This window comes from Scyliorhinus canicula, chromosome 16 (genome assembly GCF_902713615.1).
Source record: "Scyliorhinus canicula chromosome 16, sScyCan1.1, whole genome shotgun sequence".
Classification (NCBI taxonomy): domain Eukaryota; kingdom Metazoa; phylum Chordata; class Chondrichthyes; order Carcharhiniformes; family Scyliorhinidae; genus Scyliorhinus; species Scyliorhinus canicula.
This window is the reverse complement of record NC_052161.1, coordinates 79,775,205-79,786,350: the sequence shown is the minus strand read 5'-3', so window position 1 is coordinate 79,786,350 and position 11,146 is coordinate 79,775,205. Positions and strand designations below refer to the sequence as shown.

Here is an 11,146-nt window from a genome sequence, read left to right as displayed (position 1 = left end):
TACTTGACTGTGTGTAAATAAATGAGCATTGATTTCGAACTTACGAACTGGTGTATCGAGTCTTTGATCAGTATTTGGTTTTGAACCTTGTGGCAGTATCGAAAGATACCTGGCGACTCTTGAGCAAACGCAATTAGAATTAAGGAAGGCGACCATATTAATCGCCATAATTTGGGGGCAGCAGGGTAGCATGGTGGTTAGCATAAATGCTTCACAGCTCCAGGGTCCCAGGTTCGATTCCCGGCTGGGTCACTGTCTGTGTGGAGTCTGCACATCCTCCCCCTGTGTGCGTGGGTTTCCTCCGGGTGCTCCGGTTTCCTCCCACAGTCCAAAGATGTGCGGGTTAGGTGGATTGGCCATGCTAAATTGCTCGTAGTGTTCTAATAAAATAAAAAAAAGTAAGGTTAAGGGGGGGGGGGGGTTGTTGGGTTACGGGTATAGGGTGGATACGTGGGTTTGAGTAGGGTGATCATGGCTCGGCACAACATTGAGGGCCGAAGGGCCTGTTCTGTGCTGTACTGTTCTATGTTCTATAAACAGAGCCAATTAAAGAGAGAACACAATTAGCAACAATCCCCAACCCAATATCCCCCAACCCCACTCTATACCCATCATCCCCAACCCCATATCTCCATCCCCAACCCCGTATCCCCAAAATCCCCATCCCCGAACCCCATATCGCCAATCCCTCAACCCCATATCCAGCAACTCCATATCCCTCATTTCCATATCCCCATCTCATCTTCCAAACCCACATCCCACCATACCATTTCCCCCATATCTCCACCATATGTTATCCCCATCTCTTACCAATATATCACCTCATCCCCACCCCCATATCACCCCCACACCATATCTTCCCCAAATCACCCCACCCCTTACTAGAGAAAGGATTGGCCCACTTGGGAAAGGATTGGCCTACTAGAGAAAAGATTGGCCCTACTAGAGAAAGGATTGGCCCACTCAAAGTTTAAGGTTCAATCCACATTTGAAATGTGGGAGTCTTTTAAGGAAAGGTTGATTAGAGTGCAGGACAAACATGTCCCTGTGAAAATGAGGGATAGAAATGGCAAGATTAGGAAACCATGGATGGCGGTTGGAATTGTGAGATTAGCTAAAATGAAAGAGGAAGCATACATAAGATCTAGGTGCCTTAAACTGATGAAGCTTTGGAGGAATATCGGGAAAGTAGGACAAATCTCAAACGTGCAATAAAGAGGGCTAAAAGGGGTCATGAAAGATCTTTGGCTAATAGGGTTAAGGAAAATCCCAAAGCCTTTTATTTGTATACAAGGAACAAGAGGGTAATTCGAGAAAGGATTGGCCCACTCAAAGACAAAAGAGGGAATTTATGCGTGGAGTCAGAGGAAATGGGTGAGATTCTTAATGAGTACTTTGCATCGATATTCACCAAGGAGTGGGACATGACAGATGTTGAGGTTAGGAATGGATATTTAAATACTCTCGGTCAAGTCGGCATAAGAAAGGGGGACGTATTGGGTATTCTAAAAGTTATTAAGGTGGACAAGTTCCCAGGACCGGATGGGATCTATCCCAGGTTACTGAGGGAAGCGAGGGACAAAATAGCTGGGGCCTTAACAGATATCTTTGCCTTTGTCTTATATCACCCCAGCCTCCAATCTATTATATCACCACCAACGCCATATCAGCTCTATCCCCAACCCCAAAATCCCCTCATCTCCCAACACCATATCCCTGTTACCCCCATCTCAACCCCAGATCGCCCCACACCACGCGCTGTAATACTGGGCACTGCCGGCAGAGTCCGCCCGCCCTGCCTCACCAGCAGCTTCTGAAATTGGAGCTTTTGCTTATCTTTGATTGGCTGCTGCAATGTCAGTCTGAGCAAACGGGTCCGTGTATTGTAGGATATGCACCAGGGGGGCGGGTTCGCTAGGGGGGGGCGTCGCCTCGCCAGCAGGTTAACCGGAAGCGGTTTTGTTTTGAATGTTTGTTGCGGTCGCGCGGCGGAGCAACGAGTGGAGCGCGCGGCCGGGATGGAGCGCGCGCCCAGGGGGTCCCGGGCGAAAAACAGCAACCACTGTCAACGCTTCAGCTACATCTGCCTCAAATTCACCCTCATCACTTACTCTACCTTCTTCTGGGTAAGTGACAGAGGGAGGATCAGTGAGTGGAAACTGAGAGAGAAGCCAGAACAACTGGAAGCCCCACCCTGGGGAACTGAAACCCTGTCTACACTTATTACATGTTAACATGCATGAAGAATTGGTGAGCTGACAGAAAGCAAAGAGTGGAGATAAATGGGTGTTTTTTTTGATTGGTGATAAGTAGCTGGTGGTGTGCCTCAGGGGTGAGTGTTGGGTCCGCAGTTGTTCACAATTTACATAGATAATTTGGAGTTTAGGACCAAGTATAATGTGTCAAAGTTTGCAGATGAAACTAAGATCAGTGGCAGAGCCAAGTGTTCAGAGGACACTGAAAGTCTGCAGTGGGATATCGATAGTTTAAGTGATGGGCAAGGGTCTGGCGGATGGCGTTCACTTTTGATAGATGTGAGGTCAACCATTTTTGTAGGAGTAACAGCAAAGTGTACTATTATTTAAATGGTAAAAAATTGCAGCATGCTCCTGTGCTGATGGACCTGGGCATCCTTGTGCATGAATTTCAAAAAGTTGCTTTGCAGATGCAGCAGATAATTAAGAAGGCAAATGAAATTTTGCCCTATTGATAGAGGGATGGAGTTTAAAAACAGGGAGTTTAGGTTGCAGCTGTATAGGGTGCTGGTGAGGCCACACCTGAGGTAATGTGCACGGTTTTGGGTCTCCTTACTTGAGAAAAGTTGTATTGGCATTCGGCCTGGTACCAGTGGTTAGCACTGTTGCTTCACAGTGCCAGGGCCCCAGGTTCGATTCCCACTTGGGTCATAGTGCGGAGTCTGCACATTGTCCCTGTGACTGCGGGGTTTTCTCCGGGTGCTCCGGTTTCCTCCCACAAGTCCCGAAAGATGTGATTGTTAGGAAAATTGGACATTCAGAATTTTCCCTCGGTGTACCCAAACAGGCGGTGGAGTGTGGCGACGAGGGCCTTTTCACAGTAACTTCATTGGAGTGTTAATGTAAACCTACTTGTGACAATAATAAAGATTATTTTTAGTATTATTAAAGGCGATTCACTAGGTTGATTCTGGAGTTGAAGATTGGCTTATGAGGAGAGACCGAGAAGACTGAGACAAAACTCATTATAATTTAGAAGAATGAGGGAGGATCTTACAGAAACATGAAATTATGAAGGGAGTAGTTAAGATAGAAGCAAGGAAGTTGTTTCCACTGGTGGGTGAAACTGGAACTAGGGGACATAGCCTCAAAATAAGGGGCAGCAAATTGAGGACTGAGTTGAGGAGAAAGTTCTTCACCCAAAGGGTTGTGAGTCTGTGGAATTCCCTGCCCAGTGAAGCAGTTGAGGCTACCTCATTGAATGTTTTGAAGGCAAAGATAGATCAATTTTGAACAGTAAACGAATTAAGCGTTATGGTGAGCGGGTGGGTAAATGGAGTAGAGTCCACAAAAAGATCAGCCATGATCTTATTGAAAGGTGGTACCGGCTCGAAGGGACAGATGGCCTACTCCTGCTCCTAGTTACGATGTTCTTACGTTCTTTATACTCTGCTCCAGACTTGATACTGAGGGGACCTGGTAACCTGACCCCACCCTGCCCCAGAGAGCCCCTCCCATTGGAGCTGGCACCTAGTAGACCTGTTGCCGTGTCCCCATCCTGCCCCAGAGCCTTATCCTGGGGAGCTGAGTCCCAGCAGAGTTGATACCCAGTCCCCACCTAACACCAGAGTGCAGCACCCAGGGTATTTGGTGTCCAGTCCCCACCCTGCTGTTGCACCACACCCTGGGAAGCTGGCACCCAGTCTCCATCCTACTCCAGGGAGCCCCTCCGAGAGGAGCAGAAACTCAGGGGACCTGGCAACATGTTCCCACCCTGGCACAGAGTCTCACCCCGTGGACCTGGCACCCAGACTCCATCTGGAACAGAGGCCTATCCATGTTTGAAAGAGCTAAGAGTTGCCACATTCTGCTAAGTTCAAAGCTAACCACAGGGGCTAAAACACACTTAGATGTATTTGAACCATTCATGACGTCAGCATGTCCCAAATTGTGTCAGAACCAATTAAGTGCTTTTGAGGCATGAGAGGCAGTATCTGTGCTTGACAGAGATAGGTGAAAGGTACCTTGTGTGCCTCACTGTATTTACTTTGAGGTATCTGTGTGTAACGCACTGTATTTACTGTGAGGTACCTGTGTGCACTGCGCTGTATTTATTGTGAGGTACCTGTGTGCACTGTGCTGCATTTACTGAGCGATGCCTGTGTATACTGCACTGTCTGTACTGTGAGGTACCTGTGTGCATTGCACTATATTTACTGAGATCCCTGTGTGCACTGTGCAGTCTTTGCTGTGAGGTGCCTGTGTGCACTGCGCAGTATTTGAACAAAGAGAACAAAGAAAATTACAGCACAGGAACAGGCCCTTCGGCCCTCCCAGCCTGCGCCGATCCAGATCCTTTATCTAAACCTGTCTCCTATTTTCCAAGGTCTACTTCCCTCTGTTCCCGCCCGTTCATATACCTGTCCAGATGCATCTTAAATGATGCTATCGTGCCCGCCTCTACCACCTCTGCTGGTAAAGCGTTCCAGGCACCCACCACCCTCTGCGTAAAAAACTTTCCGCGCACATCTCCCTTAAACTTTCCCCCTCTCACCTTGAAATCGTGACCCCTTGTAACTGACACCCCCACTCTTGGGAAAAGTTGTTGCTATCCACCCTGTCCATACCTCTCATAATTTTGTAGACCTCAATCAGGTCCCCCCTCAACCTCCGTCTTTCCAACGAAAATAATCCTAATCTACTCAACCTTTCTTCATAGCTAGCACCCTCCATACCAGACAACATCCTGGTGAACCTCCTCTGCACCCTCTCCAAAGCATCCACATCCTTCTGGTAATGTGGCGACCAGAACTGCACGCAGTATTCCAAATGTGGCCGAACCAAAGTCCTATACAACTGAAACATTACCTGCCAACTCTTGTACTCAATACCCCGTCCGATGAAGGCAAGCATGCTGTATGCCTTCTTGACCACTCTATCGACCTGCGTTGCCACCTTCAGGGTACAATGGACCTGAACTCCCAGATCTCTCTGTACATCAATTTTCCCCAAGACCCTTCCATTGACCATATAGTCCGTTCTTGAATTTGATCTTCCAAAATGCATCACCTCGCATTTGCCTGGATTGAACTCCATCTCCATTTCTCTACCCAACTCTCCAATCTATCTATATTTTGTTGTATTCTCTGACAGTCCTCCTCGCTATCTGCAACTCCACCAATCTTAGTATCATCTGCAAACTTGGTAATCAGACCACCTGTACCTTCCTCCAGGTCATTTATGTAGATCACAAACAACAGTGGTCTGAGCACGGATCCCTGTGGAACACCACTAGTCACCCTTCTCCATTTTGAGACACTCCCTTCCACCACTACTCTCTGTCTCCTGTTGCCCAGCCAGTTCTTTATCCATCTAGCTAGTACACCCTGAACCCCATACGACTTCACTTTTTCCATCAACCTGCCATGGGAAACCTTATCAAACGCCTTACTAAAGTCCATGTATATAACATCTACAGCCCTTCCCTCATCAATTAACTTTGTCACTTCCTCAAAGAATTCTATTAGGTTTGTAAGACATGACCTTCCCAGCACAAAACCATGCTGCCTATCACTGATAAGTCTATTTTCTTCCAGATGTGAATAGATCCTATCCCTCAGTATATTCTCCAACAGTTTGGGCAGCACGGTAGCATGGTGGTTAGCACAAATGCTTCACAACTCCAGGGTCCCAGGTTCGATTCCCGGCTGGGTCACTGTCTGTGCGGAGTCTGCACGTTCTCCCCCGTGTCTGCGTGGGTTTCCTCCGGGTGCTCCGGTTTCCTCCCACAGTCCAAAGATGTGCAGGCTAGGTGGATTGGCCATGCTAAATTGCCCGTAGTGTCCTAAAAAGTAAGGTTAAGGGGGGGGGGGGGGTTGTTGGGTTATGGGTATAGGGTGGATACGTGGGTTTGAGTAGGGTGACCATTGCTCGGCGCAACATTGAGGGCCGAAGGGCCTGTTCTGTGCTGTACTGTTCTATGTTCTAAGTTTGCCTACCACTGACGTCAAGCTCACAGGTCTATAATTCCCTGGATTATCCCTGCTACCCTTCTTAAACAAAAGGACAATATTAGCAATTCTCCAGTCCTCCGGGACCTCACCTGTGCTCAAGGATGCTGCAAAGATATCTGTTAAAGCCCCAGCTATTTCGACCCTCGCTTCCCTCAGTAACCTGGGATAGATCCCATCCGGTCCTGGGGACTTGTCCACCTTAATGTCTTTTAGAATACCCAAAACTTCCCCCTTCTGTATGACAACTTGACCTAGAGTATTTAAACATCCATCCCTATCCTCAACATCCGTCTTGTCCCTCTCCTTTGTGAATACCGATGCAAAGTACTCATTAAGAATCTCACCCATTTCCTCTGAGTCCACGCATAAATTCCCTCTTTTGTCTTTGATTGGGCCAATCCTTTCTCTAGTTACCCTCTTGCTCCTTACATACGAATAAAAGGTTTTGGGATTTTCCTTAACCCTGTTATCCAAAGATATTTGATGACCCCTTTTAGCCCTCTTTATTGCGCATTTGAGATTCGTCCTACTTTCCCGATATTCCTCCAAAGCCTCATCAGTTTTGAGTTGCCTCGATCCTACGTATGCTTCCTTTTTCATCTTGGCTAGTCTCACAATTTCACCCGTCATCCATGGTTCCCTAATCTTGCCATTCTATCTTTCATTTTGACAGGAACATGTCTGTCCTGCACTCTAGTCAACCTTTCCTTAAAAGACGCCCACATTTCAAATGTGGATTTACCCTTAAACAGCTGCTCCCAATCCACATTCCCTAGCTCCTGCCGAATTTTGTTATACTCTGCCTTTCCCCAATTTAGTACTCTTCCTTTCGGACCACTCATGTTCTTGTCCATGAGTATTCTAAAACTTACGGAATTGTGATCGCTATTCCCAAAGTAATCACCGACTGAAACATCAACCACCTGGCCGGGATTATTCCCCAATACCAGGTCCAGTATGGCCCCTTCCTGAGTTGGACTATTTACATACTGCTCTAAAAAACTCTCCTGGATTCTCCTTACAAACTCTGCTCCATCTACGCCTCCAACACTACACGAATCCCATTCAATGTTGGGGAAGTTAAAATCTCCCATCACAACCACCCTATTTGCTGTGAGATGCCTGTGTGCACTACGCAGTCTTTGCTGTGAGGTGCCTGTGTGCACTGTGCAGCCTTTGCTGTGAGGTGCCTGTGTGCACTGCGCAGTCTTTCCTGTGAGGTGCCTGTGTGCACTGCGCAGTCTTTCCTGTGAGGTGCCTGTGTGCACTGCGCAGTCTTTCCTGTGAGATGCCTGTGTGCACTGTGCGGTCTTTGCTGTGAGGTGCCTGCGTGCACTGCGCGGTCTTTGCTCAGCTTTGCGCAGGTCAAGGAGACACATCCAGAGTGGGAATTGGAACTTGGTAATTTGGTGCAGGAGGTAATTTGGTGAAGAGTGGGAGGAGGTGCTTTTTCCCTACCGTTTTTATCTCTTTCTTCTGGACTGTAACTTTCAATCTGCAGGGAGAGAACTAGAGAGCACCTGAGTACCTGGGATTTTTGTTACCTTTTCAAATTGTGTAGGATGGGGGGAACTGAAGTGATATCAAAGTAAAGCTGTGACCTCATTGGCTGGTTGGGAATCTACACTAAATTTAAAAATTAAGCGTTGTTAAATTCATTAAAAATAATGTCTTAATTACTTAAATATAATTTAGAGGGGTATCTAAGCCAGAGATCGGAGAGTACTGTATTTAGCTTTCGCATTTATAGTAGAAATCTAGTGCTAGGAAACGTATAGTTAACAGCAACTTTAAAAAAAATTTAAGTTTAATTTACTAATTAATTGACACCATGTCAATTAGAGGGCTGCAGTGCTCGGACTGTGAGATGTGGCAGGTCCGGGAGGCTGGAAGCCTCCCGGATGGCTTCATCTGCAGAAAGTGCACCCAACTGGAGCTCCTCACAGACCGCATAGAACAGTAGAACATAGAACAGTACAGCACAGAACAGGCCCTTCGGCCCTCAATGTTGTGCCGAGCCATGGTTCGGTTGGAGCAGCAGATGGATGCACTTAGGAGCATGCAGGTGGCAGAAAGCGCCATGGATAGCAGTTATATAAATGTGGTCACGCCCAAGGTGCAGGCAGAGATATGGGTGACCATCAGAAGGGGCAGGCAGTCAGTGCAGAAATCCCCTGTGGTTGTCCCCCTCTCGAACAGGTATACCCCTTTGGATACTGCCCGGGGGGGGGGGGGGGGGGGGTAGCCTATCAGGGGAGAACAGCAGCAGCCAGAGCAGTGGCACCACGGCTGGTTCAGCAGGGAGGGTCAAAGCGCAATAGTCATAGGGGACTCTATACTCAGGGTCACAGATCGGTGCTTCTGTGGACGTGAAAGAGACTCCAGGATGGTATGTTGCCTCCCTGGTGCCAGGGTCCAGGATGTCTCCGAACAGGTAGCGGGCATCCTGAAGGGGGAGGACAAACAGGCAGAGGTCGTTGTACATATTGGCAGAAAGTTAAAAGACAGGACCTCTAGGGTTGTAATCTCGGGATTACTCCCTGTGCCACGTGCCAGTGAGGATAGAAATAGGAAGAAATAGAGCAGCTAAACACGTGGCTAAACAGCTGGTGTAGGAGGGAGGGTTTCCGTTATCTGGACCACTGGGAGCTCTTCCGAGCCAGGTGTGACTTGTATAAGAAGGACGGGTTGCATCTAAACTGGAGAGGCATAAATATCCTGGCTGCGAGGTTTGCGAGTGTCACACGGGAGGGTTTAAACTAGTATGGCAGGGGTACCGGAGCAATAGGTCAGAAGGTGAAAGCATTGAGGGAGAACTAAGGAACAGGATCAGTATGGCTCTGAAGAAGAGCAGACAGGGAGATGTTGCTGACAACAGCGCGTCTGGTGGCCTGAAGTGCATATGTTTTAATGCAAGGAGTATTACGGGTAATGCAGATCAACTTAGAGCTTGGATTAGTACTTGGAACTATGATGTTGTCATTACAGAGACCTGGTTGAGGGAAGGACAGGATTGGCAGCTAAACGTTCCAGGATTTAGATGCTTCAAGTGGGATAGAGGGGGATGTAAAAGGGGTGGTGGAGTTGCGCTACTGGTTAAGGAGAATATCACAGCTGTACGACGGGAGGACACCTCAGAGGGCAGCGAGGCTATATGAGTAGACATCAGGAATAAGAAGGGTGCAGTCACAATGTCGGGGGTTTACTACAGGCCTCCCAACAGTAAGTGGGAGATAGAGGAGCAGATAGGATTGGAAAGGAGTAAAAACAACAGGGTTGTTGTGATGGGAGACTTCAACTTCCCCAATTTTGACTGGGACTCACTTAGTGCTCGGGGCTTAGACGGGGCAGTTTGTAAGAAGCATCCAGGAGGGCTTCTAGATAGTCCAACTAGGGAAGGGGCTGTACTGGACCTGGTATTGGGAAATGAGCCCGGCCAGATGGGAGAAGTTTCAGTAGGGGAGCATTTTGGGAACAGTGACCACAATTCAATAAGTTTTAAAGTGCTGGTGGACAAGGATAAGAGTGGTCCTCGGGTGAATGCGCAAATTGGGGGAAGGCGAATTATAACAATATTAGGCGGGAACTGAAGAACCTAGATTGGGGGCGGATGTTTGAGGGTAAATCAGCATCTGACATGTGGGAGGCTTTCAAATGTCAGTGGAAAGGAATTCAGGACCGGCATGTTCCTGTGCAGAAGAAGGATAAATACGGCAAATTTCGGGAACCTTGGATAACGAGAGATATTGTTGGCCTTGTCAAAAAGAAAAAGGAGGCATTTGTCAGGGCTAGAAGGCTGGGAACAGACAAAGCCTGTGTGGAATATAAGGAATGTAGGAAGGAACTTAAGCAAGGGGTCAGGAGGGCTAGAAGGGACTACAAAATATCATTGGCAAATAGGGTTAAGGAAAATCCCAAGGCTTTCTACACATACATAAAAAGCAAGAGGGTAGCCAGGGAAAGGGTTGGCCCACTGAAGGATAGGCAAGGGAATCTATGTGTGGAGCCAGAGGAAATGGCGAGGTACTAAATGAAAACTTTGCATCTGTCTTCACCAAAGAGATGGAATTGGTAGGTGTTGAGTCTGGAGAAGCGTGTGTAGATAGCCTGGGTCACACTGAGATCCAAAAAGACGAGTGTTGGGCGTCTTGAAAAATACGAAGGTAGATAAGTCCCCAGGGCCTGATGGGATTATCATAGAATTTACAGTGCAGAAGGAGGCCATTCGGCCCATCGAGTCTGCACCGGCTCTTGGAACGAGCACCCTAACCAAAGTCAACACCTCCACCCTATCCCAATAACCCAGTAACCCCACCCAAGGGCAATTTTGGACACTAAGGGCAATTTATCATGGCCAAGCCACCTAACCTGCACATCTTTGGACTGTGGGAGGAAACTGGAGCACCCGGAGAAAACCCACGCACACATGGGGAGGATGTGCAGACTCCGCACAGACAGTGACCCAAGCCGGAATCGAACCTGGGACCCAGGAGCTGTGAAGCAATTGTGCTATCCACAATGCTACCATGCTGCCCTTAACACGGGATAAGGGGTGAGCTGACAAGATGGATACAGAACTGGCTAGGTCGTAGAAGACAGAGAGTAGCAATGGAAGGGTGCTTTTTTAATTGGAGGGCTGTGACCAGTGGTGTTCCGCAGGGATCCCCTTCTGGGATCTACCCCAGAATACTGAAGGAGGCAAGAGAGGAAATTGCTGAGGCTTTGACGGAAATCTTTGGAACCTCACTGTCTTCAAGTGATGTCCCAGAGGACTGGAGAATAGCCAGTGTTGTTCCTTTGTTTAGGAAGGGTAGCAAGGATAATCCATGGAACTACAGGCCGGTGAGCGTTACGTCAGTGGTAGGGGAATTACTGGAGAGAATTTTCGAGACAGGATCTACTCCTATTTGGAAGCAAATGGACGTATTAGAGAGAGGC

General features: G+C 48.0%; 1 protein-coding gene across 3 annotated transcripts in view; it reads left to right on the top strand.

The window, feature by feature from the left end:
• The first annotated feature begins 1,960 nt into the window (after positions 1-1,960).
• tspan15 (tetraspanin 15) overlaps positions 1,961-11,146 on the top strand; it is a 168,886-nt gene continuing 159,700 nt past the window's right edge. For 2 of the 3 annotated variants that reach the window (XM_038821706.1, XM_038821708.1), the window contains exon 1: positions 1,961-2,126. In XM_038821706.1, the coding sequence (XP_038677634.1) occupies positions 2,019-2,126 (108 nt within the window). In that variant the 5' untranslated portion in view covers positions 1,961-2,018. Of the gene's footprint in view, positions 2,127-2,182; positions 2,251-11,146 lie in introns of those variants that run through there. The other variant, XM_038821707.1, reaches the window with a different exon arrangement.